A 19,513-nucleotide genomic window follows, 5' to 3' on the forward strand; every position below is an offset into this window, starting at 1 on the left:
TTTCTGCAGAGAGAAGGAAGCCAAAGTCCTTTGCAGTAAACTCTCTCTCTCTCTCTCTCTCTCTCTCTCTCTGTGTCTCTGTGTGTGTGTGTGTGTGTGTGTGTGTGTGTGTGTGTGTGTGTGTGTGTGTGTGTGTGTGTGTGTGTGTGTGTGTGTGTGTGTGTGTGTGTGTGTGTGTGTGTGTGTGTGTGTGTGTGTGTGTGTGTGTGTGTGTGTGTGTGTGTGTGTGTGCACACACACCAATGGATTAAACCCTCCTTTGGGGCGAGTGGGTGTGAGAGCACGTAGCCAACCATGACACGTCTGGTTAACTCGCTCTTTGTCTTAACCTCGAGCACCTTCACTGCCAGGACTTTGAGGATGATCAGTAAACATCACATGGTGTGTTTTGCAACTGCATCATGCAGTTGTTGTTGTTTTTTTTGCCTCGAGGCATTTTCTTTTGAATGAGTGAGAAGCATTCAAGAATTTGTTAATTCTGCTCAAGGGGATCATGGGAGCAAGAGGTGAACATGGGTGTTTACGCAGTTCAGCTACACAACTACGCATTTCATTAGGGGGATTTAAGGTGGACTAGTTATTACAAATTCTTATGCACTAAAAAAAGGATTAATATAATCATATGTAAACAAAAAAAACAAATGACCAAAAGCCAATCTGCGTTTATTGAATTGATCATGTAAGGAATCATTTGTCCAGGAATATTTTGGGGAATAGACTTTTTTTCTCTTTATTGCTAAGAGTTAGATGAGAAGATCAATAACACTCTCATACATGTTGGTTAAAAATAAGGTTGGTTAAAAATATGGCCACAGCCAGTGAGCATTAAGACTGGAAACAGGGGGAAACGGCTTTGCTAATTGATCAAAGTCCAACCCACCAAGAAAAAGTCTAGTAAGTCCGCCTCATGAAAGCACAACTTGTCTTTGTTTCACTTTGGTTTTCATGAAAATTACACAATTAAGAAAATGGATATAACATTTGCATACAGACATGAGTGGTATCAATCTTTTCATCAAACTCTTATCAAGAAAATGAATCGCATTTCCCAAAATGTTGGACTATTTCTTTATTATCACACTTAGGAATGTAGCTAGCAATTTACTATTTATTCTTTATTTTGATATATACATTTGAATACTTTATTTTCCAAATGAATAAATGGACAATAGTCCAAACTTCTTCAGATCAGTAGCTTTATTGTTTACCAATCATTTCATAGACTTCATCATACACTTCAACATCTATAATTTGACAATTAATTGAAAAAAAAAAAACTTCACACAAAATGGCCAGTCATGAAATAAAGGAAAAGCACCCCAGTCACTGAACTGTTCAAAACAATCCGTTTAAAGTCGGCACAGAATAAAAAAAGAGCACCATGAAATTCAGGCAACGTTAACAGATATTCTTCCTGTGTAAACTTCTGTAGAGTTAAATGAAGTTATTAAATCTGATGTACTGTAGCAGCGTGGTTAATAAATGACCTTACAAGGTAGAAGTAGTACATAAGATAAACATTATTATTATTTCAAAGACTGCAATGAGACAATCCCTTTGGATAGCAAAACTGTTAACCATTTCTATGCTAGGACAGTAATCTTTCCTTTAAGATGACATAACATTACTGTATTTGGAATTAATACAAAATCCCAAATGACTAGCAAATAAACTAGTATTCTAACGTATAAATCATTATGAGAACCACAGTCATATGTAATGGAAACTGAAGAGCCGTGTTTTGTAAAGTTCAACTTTTTTTAGGCACAAAAATAACTTTGGCATTAAATCAAGTCACTGCATTTATGAACTGTATATTTAAAGTAACTATATCACAAATTATACACTTACATATTGGCCAACTCAACTGAATTGTATATCTGACTGATGAAACAAAATAAAATCATGTTAAATGCTTACAATGGAATCAAAGCAAAGAGGTAGACAAACATTTGAAGATAGTGGCTGAGAAAAACAAAAAAACCACTACCTGTCATTCTTTATGGATGGGATCTGTAGATAAGTCACAATAATTACTATACTGACCTCTAGTACAATATATGGACATTTTGGACTTATCTTACGATATCTCATTAATTTTTGCTTACCTCAATATTGCCCGATGTGTTTACATGTGTGTTTTTTTTATATAAGAACGCCAGAAATCAATCTAAGCAAACATGATGCCAGATGCTTTTAAGCAGTTTTCCCTACCTTCAGAAAACATTTTTGTAAATAGAGCCCAAGAGTCCATTTTATTTCTTGTTTTGGTTTTGTGGTTTTATCTATTGTTCATTGTTTTATTAAAGTGTGCACTTGCATTATTATGCTTTTATGTCATCATATCAGTGGCATATAATTGACTTAAAATGACATTATCATCATTGATCCAATTATTTCTAGGACCATTTATAGTCCAAGGAAAGTATTTACTGTGACAGGCATATCTGTAGTTTGCAACTTATAGTGTGAGTATTTCTCATTAATAAGCATAAGCAATAAATGTGAATAAATAAGTTGTGTAAATGATTGTGTCCCTGAGAAAATAACTTTTCTCTTGGTCTGTTGTTGTGGGGAAAAAATCCCCCAGCTGCTTCTTTTGCAAAAGAGATTCAAAATACCAAACAAAGCACTTGTGGTATTACTACATCATATGCATTTTACATCCCCCTGGCGTATGTGCAGCATAACAATGCTTCCATTATCTAGGAATGTTTTCACAGGCTCCGAGGCCTCTGAATGAGGAGAGGACGGCTCATTGGTGGCATAATCCAAGGACAGATCTGAGCCCAAGACAGATCTGATTCTTCACCCTGGAGCCCAAAAAACTGGGTTAAAACAGTCATTTCCTGTGTCGAATTAATGGGAACTGTGTCTCTTAAAAAAGAAAACAGAATTCAGAACAACATTACACTTCTCACTCGTGCTAACTGCAGTTATCCACACATTCTTGAGCCCGCTCAAACACTTGGTAGACGTTGACCAGCGGGAACATGGTGAGGGCTCCGATAAGGGAGCCGGCCTGGATGGAGATGCCGCACCACAGCAGGGCGGCGTGACCCGCCTCGTGCAGCAGAGTCCCAATCACTACCTTTAGATAGGAGTAGAGTCCAGTGAAAATAATTCCCGAGATGACCTGCAGGGGGAACAAGCCGGTAGCTGAAATCAGTGGTGGACACAGTGAACAGGGAGAAGACTAATATCAGCTGTGTGTTCCAATCCGTATTGGCATACTATTAAGTATGCCAGGAAAAGATGTAGTGTGTCCCAATACATAGTATGTCAAATGCTGTATACAAAAAAATGCCAGGGTATTCTATTACATACAGTCCACTGGCATTTTGCTGTGCGCAAGCCGGCAGGCTTTTCTGGCTATTCTGACCCACAATCCTTTGTGAAGCAGATATATGAGCAAGAGGGTTAAAGTACAAGGTGCCATATTGTGAGAAAGAAGTATGGCCTAGTTGAACGCATACTGAATGCAACAGTACATACTTTGAAAGGGCCACTGCAGTATGTACTAAAAGTAAAAGGAAACAGTATGTGATTAGGAAAGCAGCTCAAGCTGTGTTCATCACCCGAAAACAGTTCTTGCTACTTGCATGCTGCACAAGTTGTGTTGTCAAATTGGTGAAGAATGTTTCTTAATTTTCTTGTGTGTTGTCAATATGTATGTGTTTTCTTATATTGCGCTGAGTTGAGCTCTCAGGGCCACTGTAGATATCACCTTTTTCCATCTGAGCCTACCCCACTACAAAAACCAGCGAGAAGAGCACGGGTCCACACACAGAAATCTCTCCTGTGAAATAATCAAAACCTCTCTAACTGTGGCAGAAGAAAATTGTGTTCATTTCAGACTCCACTTATTGAGAAATTTGGTTTTCAGATTTTTTAATAGAGACTAAAATATGTCACAGTAAGTATGAAATGGCATCAAATGTCAGATTCGTAAAGTTTTCTTATTTTTGAATCATATTGTTCTTTATTTAAAATGCTGCCACTTTTAGACTATTTTATTTAGGCAAATTTATAACACGCCTGTTTGTGTTTTGACAACTTTGACTTTTATGAACAGGAAAAAATTGTCATATAAAGTAATATATTGAAGAAAATGTTGTTTTGGTATTGGGACTGAAAGCCAGGTGTGGTATTGAAACATTTTAAATAATACCCAGCTTTAGAAATATGTATTGCCACTCACCACTAAGGCCACGCCAGAAGGGTTTCCCAGAAGTGGAGGACATGGGCTGAGTGCTGCTAACGCCATGAGATATGCAGCAAATACCCCTCCTGCTAAAGACAAGAGGCCCAGACCTGTAGAGGACCTGGAGGACAACAATGGGGCCAATCAAACACTGTAGATTAAATCATTTTAAGAACAAAGGGTCAAAACCAATAAATGTAAAAATAAGGTATCTTCAAAGTAATGCATGTGCGTTTAACTGCTCTTATATGTTCTCACCTCAGGACAACAAACATAGCAAGGAAACAGGCCATGGGGTTCGCTATGTTGCCAAGGACCACGGAGAGGTGAAAGGTCATTGGTCCATAGGGCAAACAGGAGAAACTCAGGACGGACGGCAGGACCCCGTTGGTGAGGGCGTTGGAGATGGCGAGCAGCAACAGCAGGTAGATGTTCCGCTGTGTCCAAAATGGCTGTGGCTGTTCCTCCACCCGCACCTGATCCTCAGACACCGGCGTCCCCCCGTTGTGCAGTGGGTGCGTTTCCTCTCCGTTTTTTGCTGCCGCTGTTACATTGTCAGCTTCCTGTTGCGGTGCATCTTCCTGTGACCTTGTCTGCCTTTGCATCAAAGCCTGGAAGCTCAGAGCCGAGATAAACAGCATGACACACAGGAACCAGAAGAAGTTCTGCACCGGAAAGTTCTCCTTATAATACTCCGGCTGCACCGTGCCATTCACAGTTTTGCACTCCAGTTTGCCAACGCCTTGCCCTAAAGCCACAATGCAAGGGAACAAGGCGCTGAAGCCCTGACCAATGAAGAAAGTACGAATATACTGAGGGGGGTAACTAAACATGAAGGGCAGGAAGGTGACGTTGGAGGTACAGCAGACCAAAGACAACACGAAGGTGAAGAGCAGGAACAGCAGTGACCTCTCTCCCCCGGCTATTGTGACAGTGTGCGACCAGAAGACGGCCAGGAGAGCGGACGCCACGACTGCCAGCACCTGGATGCAGTGGATGACCAGGCGTTCATTTAAACGTCCCGGAGCACAGTGGTGTGTGATGGTCACTGCTATTGGTCCAATGTTCCCAAACGCTATCAGCACTGAGATATAGGCGGGCAGGTTCCACCCTAAAACAAGGAAAGAGAATTATCCGTTAGGGAGAAAAGCACATTATAATCACTATAGTTTTTATAGCTTCAAATAAAACAATATGACAATGTTTTTGGATAGACACATTTTTTTTCATAAATAGTAACAAACTTGTTTGGAATTACCCATCCAGCATTTTAAATACATTTTACGCTTCTCCTTCGTTACAGGGATACTGAACACAAACTAGGATTTCCTGCAATTACAATGCATTAACTAAAATTTTAAATTAAGGAAAAATTACCATAATAACTGTCAGTGAGAAAGCAATATTGGAACCCATTGTCTCTGTATTATTGAATACATTATTGGATTAATAATTAAGCAGTATTTTCATTCATTTTATTAACCACTATAGCGTTAATCTCGCCATAAACAATATAACATGTTTTTAACTGAAAACATGCTTTGTAACAACTATCTACAGCTGCAAAATAGATGTGTAGTGGAATAATACGTTTAATGTCTGAAATGTACTGAAAAAGCTAAGTAACGATATAGTGAGATGTTACGTTCAAACTGCGATGTATTTTACACATTTACATTCGACGCTAATTCTTCGTAACGCTGACATTAGAACGCATCACTATAGCAACGTGACCGCTGCCGTTCTCACTCAATCTGCGGCTGACGTTAGCAGAAAGTAGCGTAAACGTTCTTTGGTCACGTTACAAGCTGGCGTTACAGTTGCTGGGTTTCGGCTAACGTTTACGTCCCACTGAAGCCACCCTCAAATACTGAATATTAAATCAAAGGGGTCCAAATGAAGTGAATATGTTTTAACAAAAGATTGAAACGGATAGGCCAAACCCAGATACGGTGAACATGTGTTATCTCTCTAAGCGGACCACTGACCTTCGGGCAGCACATTGACGACCACCGGGAGCTCTACCCAGAGACTGTTGACGGAAATCCAGGAGCCCATGGCGAACAGAGCCACCAGCCCGTGGGTCACCGCTGCACTGCTCCACCAGCTACCGGACATTGTACCGCTTACTCCGGCCAAAAGAACAAACGCAATGCTGGGTTAAACGAGGAGTGCGGTCTGTCCATACACACTGCCCTAACTTGAAGAATGGTGGACACTTACGCAAAGTCCCCGTCCCTACTGTTGCCTTCGCTTACCCCTCGTAAATTCCTATGTCATAGTTGAAATTGCTTGACTATTCACTCTTACAGACGTAATTTGTGTCCAATTGAGTGGAAATTAGTTTTGCTACATTATTTCTCGCCTTCAATAAAACATTTGCCGCTTTCAAGCCGATTCACATATCATCGACAATTTTTTTTTTGTGTACTGATTTTGTACACCAAATCAGTCCCTCAATTTAACTGTAACTGGTCCGTGTGCGACTGTAGCTCTGTCGTGCTCAGTTTATTACTCGTCTGTTTTCCGAGGAACTTGAAGGCACCATGGTTACAGAATGAAATTACCCTGATTATTCAATAAAACACCGTCTGAATGAAATGGGTGCGTTCGTTTTCACAACTCATTAAACTTTTTCCCGAAAAAGGTTACACTTGGGGACTTTGCTGTATATGATTTATGTACCCAGTAGCTGTAAATATGTTATATTGTATGTGGTGACATATATCAAAGCTGTCTATTGCTTAGATACACTAACATTAAGTCAAATGTTGTTATACATAAGGCTTGGGGACTCTAAGAGACATAGTGGGTTTGGTTCCTTTTTTGACACTTTCTCTAAAAAAATAAACTAATCAAGGCCTTAACATTTGGCACAGTGTCAATAAGCCCCTTTTTCTTGAGCGCCACCCTATTTCCTTGAGTTCCTCCCAGTCACAGCTTTTCTAAGCATGGACTCGTTGACATTGCTGACGTATGTGATGCCACCACAAATACCCTTTTAATCTGAGGAACACTAGTTTCCTAGATGCGTTTCCTCCAAATCAGAACCATCTCCAAAATAAAACCTATCCTCACTCCCCAAGACCTGGAAAAAATCATACATGCATTTGTCTTTTCAAGACTGGACTACTGTAACTCCCTCCTCTCTGGCATTAACCACAAGTCACTCTCGCCTCCAACTGGTTCAGAACTCGGCAGCTAGGCTTCTTACTGGTTGTAACAGACGACCCTGTTCGTTTTAGAATTGATTTTAAGATTTTACTGATCACCTTTAAAGCACATCTGGGTCTGGCCCCGACATACATAGGAGAAATGTTGACCCCGTATGAGCCAGCTCTCAGCCTTAGATCCTCAGGTGGGGCCCTTCTGGCTGTTCCAAAGTCGAGACTGAAAACGAAGGGCGACCATGCTTTCGCCATAAGTTCCCCTCGGCTTTGGAACGACCTGCCGGAGGAGATAAGGCTTGCAGAATCAGTAATCTCTTTTAAATCACTTCTTAAGACTCATTTTTACAGAATGGCTTTTATGTGATGTCGTTGTTTTAATGTTTCCTTTTAATTGGTTTTAGTATTTTACCTTTATCTTATATTCGTTTACTATTTTATGTTAACCTATTTTACTTGATTTTATTTATTTTGTTCGTTTATTTGATTGTCACTTGTTATTTCATTTTGTTTCTTAGTTTAGTTTTATCCTAACGATTGTTCTTACTGTTTCTTCAATTGCACTGTTTTGCTGCCTTGTCTGTCGAAGCACTTTGTAAACCTTGTTTTTAAAAGGTGCTATATAAATAAAGTTATTATTATAGAGTGTGACTTACAAAAACCAAAACCATGACAGATGCTGGATCACTTAGCTTGACAAAATAAACATCAACAAAATATGGACAAACATGTTTATTCCGTCAGTGGCGCATACATATTTTAGGTCAGCAGTGGTTATTGACTGACCTTGAATAAAAATATAAGTTTCAATATCAGCAACTAAAAAAGGTAACTTTATTAAAAAGCCTTGTTACAATACAGCACCTTGCATATTATACGGCAATATCAGAAGTATAATAGCCACAAAATCAAACCTCATAATTTCAATTATTGGCATTGACCATACAGTATGTAACACAAATATGACAGCTGAATCTGGTATCTTGAGAATAATACATGATATTTTTGTGGAAAGATTGAGGTCATTGTGTGCATTTCTGATTACTTTGCAACTGTAAAATCATATGAGGAAATCACTCAATAATCTCCTTCCCTCAATATCAAATTTCTTTTAGATGCAATGAAAGTTCTCATGTGCTGCAGTTTTCATTCCAACCAGTTGCAGCCTCCGTCGCGTCATGGAGCACAGGCTTTGTTTTTGTCTTTCTGGGCGCCCAAACGAGAGAGTATCCAGGTTTAACGCGAGGAAGTGAGAGCTTCAGCTTCAACACCATCTGTGTGGTGTTGCTGAAGACGCAGTACAAGTTCCTGTCCGTGTTGTTCAGAACCATCTTCTGGTACAAGATCTCACAACGGACTGCTTCCCGCTTCTCAGTTCGGGGTTTCCCGTCAAAGCGCAGCATCATTTTGTCGACATCTTGCTGCGTCTTGCATGGGCCCCCGTTCCTGCTCACTGTGGCTATTATGTAGTCCCTATCCATGTTCTCCTCACGCTCTTCGGGTACCTTTGGTACCTTTTCTTTTTTTACAACTGGAACTTTGGTCATCTGAGGACTGTGCGCGTCCTTATGCACTATTTGGGTATTCTTTTTCGCTCGCCAACCGGAAGATTCATCGGTGCTGTAATCAGATGAACCAGATTGGCCATCATCTTCCTGAGAGCTTTCCAAGCTCTTGCATGACGAGCGTTTGGTGGACTTGTTGGGGTTCGCCTGGCTGGAGGGATACTCCGCCATCAAGACGGAGAACGTGCAACTCACCAGTTGTAAACTCAGATCTGGTGAAGGGACCTGAGAAAATGTTCCTCCTGGCAGAAAATCCTTCAAGTGTTCCTCAGTGACAGCAGCAATCACCTTTACCGTCCTCTTCAAGCAAGCTCTGATTAAGTCCCTATTCGTGTGCCACTGGCCACAGAAATGAAACACTCCATCAAAGGTTTTCTCCTGCAAGGGGAACTGCAGAAAAACATTTGTGGCCCCTTCAGGTTCCAGCAGTGTTGAGGGATCTTTGGACCAATCGAGGAACTTTTGGTAGAGACAGAGCATGTACTGGCTGAAGAGCGAGTACTCGCCTCCGCTTTTCAGGAGTTGCCAGTAAGGGCCGAGGATTTTGCAGTAAACGATGGCCAGAACACACACAAGGCTCTGTATCACAGAGTCGTTGGCATCAGCGGCCACACACTCCAGAATAATGTTCGGGCACTCGTCGTTGTTCATCGACAGCAAATCAGAGAAGAAGAGAGCCATCTCTTTGTGATGGTGGGTGAGACCCGCCGCGGCTTCGAAGTAGTTGGTGAATTGGTTCGATTGATTTACTGCAAGTCTGGAAGGGTTATTCTTTTCCTCACAGAAAGCTACCCAGTGTTTCCTGTAGTTCTGCGAGCCGGGGCTGCTGGGGCTCAAGACATCACAAGCCATGTGGATGTAGCGCGAAGTGGCACTTTCGGAGAAATTAACAAAGTTCTTGAATTTTGGGAGTTTGTCACGGCCGAGTTCCTCTCCCGACGAAACCATAATCTCTTTTTCAAAGCTCATGATCAGCTGTTCCACGGCGTCGTGCATTGCGACGAGGAAATTAGCGTTGTAGTTTAAAAACACCACGGGATAAACGAGTGACATGTCCTCACAGAGCGCGTCAAGTTTTTTCTCAAACTCTGCCATGGCCGGATGCTCCTTGCATGTCAGAGCATACTGATTTTTGAGGAGATCCAAGCAAACTTGCTTGCACGCTTCGTTGTTCCCCCCGTACATACTTGACAGCTTTTGGACAGACACCATGGCAATGTCGAGAAGAGTCAGGGACTCCTGTTTTTCATCTGAGGTTTCTTCTTCTTCACTGTTGGATTCATCCAAATCCTCATCACTTTCATCGCGTACAGAGACATCATCTTGCAGTATTATTTTCCTCACACCTTCTCTGTTCATCTCAAACTCCTCAACTTGCATGATTTCATAGCTCTCGTGTTCCTCCTTGATTGTAACTTTTTCATACTGTATGATGTCGTCTCTTTTCATGCGTTTCTTCACAATAAATCTTGGCGTCTTTTTCCGCACCAGTTCAAATGGGCTCTGACGCAGATTTTCCATCGCCGCATTCCTCCTCTGACTCCTTGTCTCATAATTGCGGTAATGCAGTTTTAACTTTTTTATCTTGGCCCTTAGGACTTTATATGCCTTTTGAATATTCCCATTCTTACAGAAGTCGGAGTTGAAGTTTCTGAGCCAAGTGACTAAAACTACCGGTGCGATTTTCTCTCTGGTGACAAAGTTGCTCAACTCGAGAATCAATCCATTTGTGACTTCGATTGACTGCGCTCGCTCGGAAAAATCCCTCATTTCCAAAAGATGTTGCCGTTCAACTCCTATGCTGTCACATATCGGGCCGACAAAGTTAAAGTTGACGTCTGACTCCAGGAAGGTCAGCCTTGCATCACTCCCCAGACTCAATGTCGTTGCGATGCCTCTTTCAATCAAACGACGAAAGTCAGCCGACTGATGTCTGGGGAAGGTTTTCATGAGCCAATCTACAACGGCAATCCACGGGAAATTATTGTCCTCTCTCATTAGTCCTACTTGAATCAAAAGTCTATTCTTGCATGGGGCCTTTTCAAGCTCGAGTCCTTCCCCTGATTGAGGACCAATGAAGTCTGCAACAAGCTTCCAATAGTACTCATCTCCTGTAAAACAGAAAAGTGGGAAAGTGAGCATAAAAGTATTGCATGGAGAAGATTGCTAAAATGATAGATTCAGTTTATGTATTTTGGCTTTCTGATAAATTACACTGTAACCACTGAAGATGCAAAGTTTTCTGGAAGTATTGGGGTTATGCTTTACAAATACAATAATGCTAAAATAAAGTTCAGTAAAACATGTATTATAAAGACAATTAGGTCATAATAGCATTGTTACTACATTCCCAATGTACTTACTCAGATTAGCTTCAGTTACAGCTGCTTTACCACAAAGAGAGAAATCTTGGCCCTCCTCCATTGTGTGCTATTTTAAAAGATAGACACAGAAGCGAAATAAAGTTGTAATCATCAGCATCTAGAAGGATATAGCAATTTTAAAACAAAAAGGGATGTGGACAGTAAGACAAAATGTTTGCTTGCAGTTGCCAATTGCCATCCATGTGTAATCTACCTAAAGTCTGATTGGAATTTAGCATGTGAAATTGAATAGTCCAATTGTGATTTGTGTATTTAATGTCCACCATCACTTTTAAAACTATGACTGTTTTCCATGTATTACAGTTAAGGATTGCTATTCTTTATTAAGTTTGTCATACCTTTGGGTTCATTTACTCTAATTCAATCTCATAAAGCAGAGAAAACAAACAAATCTGGAAACCAATACCACCACAAATTTAAGACGATAATGTTAAGCAGAATTGCATCACAGCATTGGGTACATGTAACATTTCCTTGTATTTTTAAGTCAGTGTGGGAGGTAAAACAGAACAGGAACAAGTGTCATACTTTCACTGTTGTCCTGGAGAATGCACCCCTGCAGTAAAATGCCTTCCCCTCGGCATTAGTGTGCACAACGACACGACAGTCAAGTTACTACTCTCCTTCCCTGGAAAAGAAAATAGCTTGTAAAAGTTTTCCATCATTTATCTGGTGGTTCCAGTTAAACATCAGTGTTGCTAAATTGTATCTAAAGATTTTAACAGTATGGGTGGTGATTTGAATGTAATTGTGTTGTATTGAAAGGTGTTCCTTAAATTCAGTCTACCCTTGTTGATATGCAGTGGACGGACAAAGTAACCACAGACTACAGCTTCCAAAACTAGAATCATGTTCAATCAGCACCTCTTCAAAAGAGTTTCTTCAACATAGCTCCAGCACTATAGCTGTCATGAGGGTTTACTGCAGGGCCTTTGTATTATAATGCATTATTTTATAAAAGGTATACACTGGAATATAAGTGTACATCTGGTTTATTTTGTGCCACCTTGTGGCAGTTAGAAGTCCAAGCCATACAGGGACCCTCCCCTGGATATCCCTTATGAGCTGTACTCGTGCAAGAATAATTATATATTCTTTCTTTCCTATAAAAGACAGATACAAATAACAACCCAAGACAATCTATGTGTTTTACTGGCGCTAATTATATTCACATTATATTACACAATGTAAGCATTAAAGCTATCTCTGCATGCTAATGTTAGCCTTTTTTGGGAGCAGCTTGCTAGTGTTAGTACCAACTTTGCCTGCACGATATGCAGCATTCTAAACTACAATACTCCGTGAATAATACCAGAGCAAAGGCGCTGTGCTGCATGCTGTGGCAGCTACAAATCATTTCAAATGTACGAGCAGTAACAGTAGCATTTAAAAGCAAGTATTCTTACCCAGAGACTACACTACCGTGAAACTCATCCTCGTTCCTCTACTGAACACAGCGTGCTGAAGTCAAAACAGAGCAGAGGGCTGGTCAGTGATTGGATAGTTTTATAGAAGGCGGGCTGTTGTCGAAGTTTCCACCAATCACAGAGGGGATTTGCAATGCATTGTGGGAATACTATTAAGACTGGAGCTGGAAGTTGAAAGCTGCCTCGGTGAACTAGCAGCAGGTAATGCAAAAATAGCACCATAATACTATTTTCTATATAAAAAAATATAACTTTTAATAGTATTTGTTGTTAAAGTGGCAACAGTTGCCAAGCCATTGTTCTGCTACGTTTCGTTAAGCTACAGGGCGTCTCGTTAACTAACAAGCTAGCGTTAATTGTACCACTAACGTTAGCTTAGTTAACGTTAACAGCCTATTTGATTCCTTTAGTTTACTGCTAGCTAACAAATTAAGATTGCCATACATTGGTGCTATGATATGTAATGCTAAATTTGTAATTAGCGCCTCAGAAAACGGCGAAGTATCCTGTGTTATGTGCTAGTAGGCGTGTTATCCTTCGATAGTCTTTTCCTCTCTCTAAACTTGAATGGATGTGACTGGTCTTCCGTTTACAAACACTGGAGGATGCGCACGCAGGTTCGAAATAGAAAACACATCAGAAAACGATGAAGTTGGTGTGTAAGGCTGCGTTCCTAAAGTTTTTTTCGTCCTGGATTTTTTTGAATAATGTTTAATAAGCTTAACGTTGGTAGACAACTAAAACATTACCTACCGTATCCTAGGTCACAAATAGTCGGCACAGGTTACAGCTTACATACTGGTAGATTGCATTAAACTCCCAACTGTGTATCATAATGTTTGCACTTTTATAGTTTTAACGCAGAGTAATGCCACCAGATCAGATCAACGAAATAACATAATTTAGAAAAAATATATTTAGGTAAATCTACCTCAAAATGTAATAATGTTGTTTTTCTTTACTACCCGAAATATTTCCTTTTTTTCCCCAGCAAAATATGGAAATATGCTAGATAACATTCCTAGAATACTGACTGATCTTATTCTATTTTCAGATGCCGATATGTCTCTTCTCCGCCAATGTCTGATTGTCTGTGAATGAAGCTCGGCATAAAGACTAAATAGCAGCACACAATGGACTCCCCTGAAGCAGAGGCTTCAACCCACAGTGAAAGAAGAGAAGACACCGCGGCAAGCACATCAAATACGTCAGGACAAGGAGAAGATGGACCAACAAAGCCAAAGAAGGCATCGTTGAAGAGGACCAAAAGTAAACCTACAAATGCAAAAGCCAAGAAGCATAAAAAGGCTAGAGTCTCCAGGCCTGCACAGCTTGGCTACACTGTCCATCAAGGGGAAGACATGCTTCTTGTTATATCGAGTTCTACCTCTCAGTATGATGGTTCAGCCTGGACCCCCCCAAAGAAGGGAAGCAAAAGAAAGAAGCTTGCTAAAGGAAAGGTGAAAGCCAATCAGCTTAAGAAAAAAAAGACAGTCCGTGCTATGCCTAAACTGACAAATAATCCTGTTGCCAAGGAAAAAGAACACAGTAACTTGTTTGTGCCACAGAAAGCAACAGACCACAGATGGGGTGAAAGTCTTCCTGAGGAGGTGCTAATCAGTATTTTTCAGATGGTGGTCGTCCAAGACGGTGCCGTACCATTTCTATGCAGGTAACAAAAAATTGTATTTCATATCTAGCAAAGTAAATGTAAACATGGGCAGAGTTTTGTCTGTGTTATTGCATAACAGTTATACACATCTCATTGCATTGAACATCAATTTCATCCTTTTATGTATGATTCTGCATACCTCTACTAGATCATGATTAGTTGCCTAAACTACTGATTATTTTATTAATTAATCATTTGGTAGATAAAATGTTAGAACATAGTGAAAAAAGCCCATCAAAAGTTTACAGAGCTCAGATATTAAAATTGGCAATTTTTTTTTGTCCAACCATCAGTCCGACACCCAGATGTATTCAATTTACCACCATGGAAGACCAGGAAAACCTGCAAACATTCACATTTCATTACAGTTAGTATTGTAATTCTAAGTATGGGTGTACTGTTTTCAACTATATCATCCAGCTGGAGTATTTGGTTATTTGGGAACCTATAAATTCACCATTGAGCTAAATCCCTTTTAATGCCTCTGCGGCAAGAGAATATGACAGTTTCATACAAACAGAATAAAGTGATGAAGTGATGACAGTTTGGACAGACATGGATGTAAACTGCAACTGGACTGGTCGGCAGAGGCATACAACAGCTAGGTGGTAATTCAATTTTTGTCTTTGTTTCTGGTTTAGGGTGGGTAGAGTTTGTCGTCTATGGAACTCTGCTGCCTCCAGTCCGGTCCTGTGGCGTAAAGTGACCGTAGGTCACTGCTGGATTGCACCAGGGAAATCCCAGCTACCCAAAACTGAGAAGAAGATTAAGGATACTTTTAACTGGCTGGCACAGAACAGGTCTGTATTATTAGTTTTATGTGAGCTGTGATGTAGTTTGTTCTGATCTACCTATCTTATATTTTGGATATCTTGAAAAAGAAGTATACTTCTTGTTCTCTAGATTCTCTCAGCTACGAGATTTCGCTCTCTGTCACTGGTCAAAGAATGTTACCTATGCAGTAGAGGTAAGTCATCAAGTATAGATATCTGTCCTTTTTAACCACTATTTAAACTTTTTTTCTGCTATTTTATTTATCCCAAAATACTTGCTGATTCCAGCTTCTCAAATGTGAGAATTTGATTTTGTTCTTTGTCTTACATTACAATGAAGCTAAATAATATTTTTTTGGTGTTTGACAATTTTAATACATCACCTTGGGCTCAGGGAAACTATAATCTGACACTTTAAATACAAGACAATGAATCAAGGATATAATCTGTTGTTGAATCAATAATGAGAGTAATTGGTAATTGAGTCCTAATAGGATCGATTTAATGAATTTTGTTCTAAAAGAAGATATTCTACATTAGATAAGATAAAGATACGTTGCAGTTTTTTTCTTCCATATTTGTATTTTTTTTCCATATGTTTTTTCTGCTTATGTTTCGATCAAATTTAGGTTGTGTCGCAGTTCTGCCCTCACCTTCGCTCCCTCAAGCTCTCCTACTGTACAGGCCTGACAGCGACAGCCTTCCATGCACTTGCTCTACACTGCCGGTCCCTGCAAAGCATGGATCTCCAGTACTCTGAGGTACATAAAAAAACAGCTCAGTTATTGTTTTAGTTTTCAAGGTAAAAGATGTTGTTGGTGTTGGTGGAGGAGTCAGCAGCCGTCAACATTAAAGCTGAAAGCTTCAGGGTAAGAATATTCATTAATTTATTCAGTCAAACTTTTTACAAACGGTCCACATCTTAATCAACTCACAAGTAATTTTTTGGGCAAGTCAAATCAAGTCACAGGTCAAGTCAAGTAAAGTCATTATTAAGATACTGCAGTCTTACCTACAGTATTTTGTCCTTGTAAAGAGAAAACACAAGGTATTGGTACCTTTCTCATAATGATGTTACTGAGATAACTGATTGTGTCCGACTAACTTTAGCTAACTGTGCTAGGGAGAGATTCTGTGCTGTCGGCAGACAAGCTGTTCACTGCAATAACTGTGAGCAGTGAGCATGGGAATGAATTACAAAATGTAAGTGTCTGATTAGGTTAGTTATTACAAATCCTTAAGGTTATTCCTCCATGGCCTATTTTTTGACTTGCAATTGTTAATTCTCTAATTTGATACACCAGACACAGCCAGCAATTCCCAACAGGTGTTCATTTACTACCTGTTTGGGTACAAATTGAATTGCTGACTGTAGAAAACTTGTTTTTGTTGTAGTTTCAGGTTGAGGGACTCCTCGAGTACCTGGAAAAACATGGGAGCCAGATCAAGCAAATTTTGTTCACTCATGGACTAAAGAATGACAGACTTCTAACTGCCATCACCGTAAGCCCCACATCTCTTTTCTCTCCTAATGTATGCATTATTTTTTTGATGTTTGATTTGTATTTTGATATGTCAGCCCGGGTTAAGGAGGACAGATAAACATTGTACACTCATTATATTGTCTATGTGTTTTCAGAGGGGGAACTGTCCTGATTTGGAGTTGCTGGAGGTCAACACAAAGCTCGACAGTAAAGATTGTGAACTTCCCGTTTGCATCCATGCACTACAGATGGCATGCCCTAAACTCAAGGTTAACAAATAACATGGATGACTGCTAAATGAAGAAAGTGATCATTATCATTAATACATTTTGCAGTTCTTGTGTAAATATGAAGTGTAATGCTTTTATAGCTGAAACAATTAATTGCTTTTTAACTCTATGCTGCTGTAAGCTGAAACTAATAAAGGATTATCTTATCTTATCTTATCTTATCTTATCTTGCTTAATCAATCAGTTATCAGCTGTTATTTTGATAACTGATATTGCCAATCATTTTTAAAGAAAAAATCCAAAACCTTAGCTGATACCAGGTTTACAAATATGAGGAGTTGATGCTTTTCTTTGTCATATATCATTGTAAACTGAAAATCTTTGGGTTTTGGGCTGTTGGTTGGAAAAGTTAACTTGAGCTTTTCTGACATGTCATAAGAAAAATTATGTTTTGAGGAATTAACCGCCAGATACACTGATAAGAATAATCATTAATCACAGTTATAGGTTTTAACTAGTGATACATTTAGCACTTTCCATGTCATGTGTTAGTGTATCATGAATCACTTTACTGTGTGTGTGGACCATGTTTACCCATGAAACTGTTTTATCTCTGTTGTACTTCCCATTAGACCTTCCGGATGCTGAATGTCAGACCTCTGCACAAGACTATGCGTAATGCTGCAGACTCAACATTAGGCTTCCCGTTGCTGGAGGAGCTGTGTATAGCAACCACTTCTTATTCCTACATGACAGACAAAGACTTGTGGGACATCCTCTTTGGCTCCACCAGGCTGCGAGTGTTGGACCTGCGAGGCTGTTCTCGAATCACACCATCTGGTCTCACAACACTACCATGTCTTGGTAGGACTAACTCATGCAATGTTTACTTCAACTTTGGTCCATTTCGAGATGTTAAGTAACATAAGTGTGTTTTAAAATGGGGGGATCCCATACTGAAAAGCATAGTATGTTCTTTTAATATTTTATCCACAATGACCTGAACATTAATTGGAGGCATAGAAATACGTAATTTTGCTCTGCTCTTCTTTATATTTAATACATTTCAGCTCTTGTACAAAATAAATTATTATTGAATTTACTAATAATAAACCCAGCTGTGTTCATAATATTAGTGATCTGAAGTTGTATTTAAAACCCATTTATGAAACAATACTACAACTTGTTTTTTTGCTGATTGGCAGAGCTTGAGTGTCTGTTCTGGGGACAGTATTTCAGCAGCAACGTTGGGTTGCCATCACCTAAGAAGGGGCTTCACATGCTGACCCAGAAATGGAGTCGAACACTGCAACAGCTTGACATCGCAAACCAGCTTTTCGCCGAGGAGGACTTGGAGATGGCGATGATTCACCTTGCTCACGCCACAGAGGCAGATACCCTTCGTTCACTAAACCTGAGTGGGACCAGGATCACGCCACCGGCCCTCAGGTACTCAATGTATAGTTTTCCCACTTAACTCTCCCAGTCCCAAAAAAATATTAACCAATACTTTTAAGAAACAATTTGAATCAAGCAATATGAATTCACATTTGTAAATCCAGAGAACTGAAGTTATAGCACTGTCAGTATCTTTGTGAAAGATTTCACAAGGGGAAAAATTGATATCTGTACTTTATTTTTGCAGGCCAGTCATCGGCCAAATGACTGCTCTTAGCTACCTCAACCTTTCATCCTGCCGGTATCTTCCAAGAGGACTGAAGAGAATTTACCGTGGCCAAGAGGACATTCGCCAGCTGCTGGACAAATTGGAGTAGTTGTCATATTCATTTGGTTCCAGAAATGGTTCCAGGCTTATGTGAATGCCTTAACACATGCCTCTTTGTGGATTATATGGTTCAAGTAATGATGGTTGATGGATTGTTGTTAGAAATTTTACCCACAGGTGTTTTTGTAAATGTTGTTTTAAATGTATACTGTACGCATAAAGCAGTTCATGCAATAGCCCTCCTTACTGTTCTAGAAAGCAAGGGTGTGGAATCCACTGAGAAAACCTGTTGCTGCTGTATTACTGTCAGTTTATACAAGGTAAGAGCACCATCTACTCTACATGTAGCTTAAGGGGTGACATTGATCATGAATTTGAAAACATTTATATTAATCACCCCAACTGTTATCAACAGGGACATTCAGACCTGTATACCCAGGTTTCCTAGATTTTTGACTTTCTTTTTTTTTTAAATACATTTTTACACCAAGTTACAATAATACCAGACAAAGGTTTGTCTAGAATTATTTTACATTAAAAATGAATGTTCAACATGTCAGTATGAACTTTTTTGTGTATTTTCCACGAGAGAGTGCTGTACACTCAAGGTAAATTTACAGAATGGCAGACGGGTCATTCTTACTGCATTTGTACTGTTATTCAGGAAATAGATTCAAATGTTTTCAAGTGAGACACATGTCACACTTTTACACATTAGAGATGGTTGCATTTGATTTGCTTTATTGTTGTTGAACAGGAAGTTTAATTGGTGCATTTAGGACTCTAAAAGTTGTCCAACCCACATGAGGACTCTTCAACCAGGAAATAATTTACAGTATGTGTTGTACTGAACCAATAAACATATCAAGTTCCAATTTTCT

The 19,513-nt window shown here is 39.7% G+C and overlaps 3 protein-coding genes across 5 annotated transcripts; 1 reads left to right on the plus strand and 2 right to left on the minus strand.

Moving 5' to 3' along the window:
• Positions 1–1,187: 1,187 nt before the first annotated feature.
• Positions 1,188–6,788, minus strand: slc52a2 (solute carrier family 52 member 2). The gene is made up of 4 exons (XM_054606437.1): positions 6,193–6,788; positions 4,463–5,315; positions 4,202–4,325; positions 1,188–3,136 (listed from the first exon to the last, which is right to left on the minus strand). Exons 1-4 carry the CDS (start codon positions 6,320–6,322, stop codon positions 2,927–2,929), a joined length of 1,317 nt encoding a protein of 438 aa, XP_054462412.1. The 5' UTR covers positions 6,323–6,788; the 3' UTR covers positions 1,188–2,926.
• Positions 6,789–8,116: 1,328 nt separating this feature from the next.
• On the minus strand, positions 8,117–12,790 carry LOC129097440 (uncharacterized). Of its 2 annotated transcripts, XM_054606295.1 has the most exons (4): positions 12,727–12,790; positions 11,849–11,948; positions 11,300–11,366; positions 8,117–11,047 (listed from the first exon to the last, which is right to left on the minus strand). In XM_054606295.1, exons 3-4 carry the CDS (start codon positions 11,358–11,360, stop codon positions 8,502–8,504), a joined length of 2,607 nt encoding a protein of 868 aa, XP_054462270.1. In that variant the 5' UTR covers positions 11,361–11,366; positions 11,849–11,948; positions 12,727–12,790; the 3' UTR covers positions 8,117–8,501. The 2 variants fall into 2 exon arrangements, with proteins under 2 accessions (XP_054462270.1, XP_054462271.1); XM_054606296.1 differs by lacking the exon at positions 11,849–11,948 and having other exon boundaries at positions 12,727–12,788.
• Positions 12,791–12,870: 80 nt separating this feature from the next.
• fbxl6 (F-box and leucine-rich repeat protein 6) lies at positions 12,871–19,507 on the plus strand. 2 transcript variants are annotated; one of them, XM_054606239.1, is made up of 10 exons: positions 12,871–12,948; positions 13,802–14,419; positions 15,061–15,219; positions 15,323–15,386; positions 15,822–15,953; positions 16,588–16,695; positions 16,832–16,945; positions 17,539–17,770; positions 18,112–18,355; positions 18,552–19,507. In XM_054606239.1, the coding sequence occupies exons 2-10, from the start codon at positions 13,881–13,883 to the stop codon at positions 18,679–18,681; spliced, it is 1,722 nt and encodes a 573-aa protein (XP_054462214.1). In that variant the 5' UTR covers positions 12,871–12,948; positions 13,802–13,880; the 3' UTR covers positions 18,682–19,507. The 2 variants fall into 2 exon arrangements, with proteins under 2 accessions (XP_054462214.1, XP_054462215.1); XM_054606240.1 differs by lacking the exon at positions 12,871–12,948 and adding an exon at positions 13,327–13,402.
• Positions 19,508–19,513: the final 6 nt, after the last annotated feature.

Source organism: Anoplopoma fimbria, chromosome 10 (assembly GCF_027596085.1).
Source record: "Anoplopoma fimbria isolate UVic2021 breed Golden Eagle Sablefish chromosome 10, Afim_UVic_2022, whole genome shotgun sequence".
Taxonomy (NCBI): domain Eukaryota; kingdom Metazoa; phylum Chordata; class Actinopteri; order Perciformes; family Anoplopomatidae; genus Anoplopoma; species Anoplopoma fimbria.

What these genes read in the sequence shown, in the direction of transcription:
- slc52a2 (XM_054606437.1), bottom strand. Translation starts at nt 6,322, where the DNA reads ATGTCCGGTAGCTGGTGGAGCAGTGCAGCGGTGACCCACGGGCTGGTG. An exon ending in CGTCAATGTGCTGCCCGAAG is followed by an intron (nt 5,316 to 6,192) that starts GTCAGTGGTCCG and finishes TCCTTGTTTTAG; the next exon opens with GGTGGAACCTGCCCGCCTAT. An exon ending in CTTCTGGCGTGGCCTTAGTG is followed by an intron (nt 3,137 to 4,201) that starts GTGAGTGGCAAT and finishes TTCCCCCTGCAG; the next exon opens with GTCATCTCGGGAATTATTTT.
- LOC129097440 (XM_054606295.1), bottom strand. Translation starts at nt 11,360, where the DNA reads ATGGAGGAGGGCCAAGATTTCTCTCTTTGTGGTAAAGCAGCTGTAACT. An exon ending in TGTAACTGAAGCTAATCTGA is followed by an intron (nt 11,048 to 11,299) that starts GTAAGTACATTG and finishes TCTGTTTTACAG; the next exon opens with GAGATGAGTACTATTGGAAG.
- fbxl6 (XM_054606239.1), top strand. Translation starts at nt 13,881, where the DNA reads ATGGACTCCCCTGAAGCAGAGGCTTCAACCCACAGTGAAAGAAGAGAA. An exon ending in GACTTCTAACTGCCATCACC is followed by an intron (nt 16,696 to 16,831) that starts GTAAGCCCCACA and finishes ATGTGTTTTCAG; the next exon opens with AGGGGGAACTGTCCTGATTT. An exon ending in ATCACGCCACCGGCCCTCAG is followed by an intron (nt 18,356 to 18,551) that starts GTACTCAATGTA and finishes TTATTTTTGCAG; the next exon opens with GCCAGTCATCGGCCAAATGA.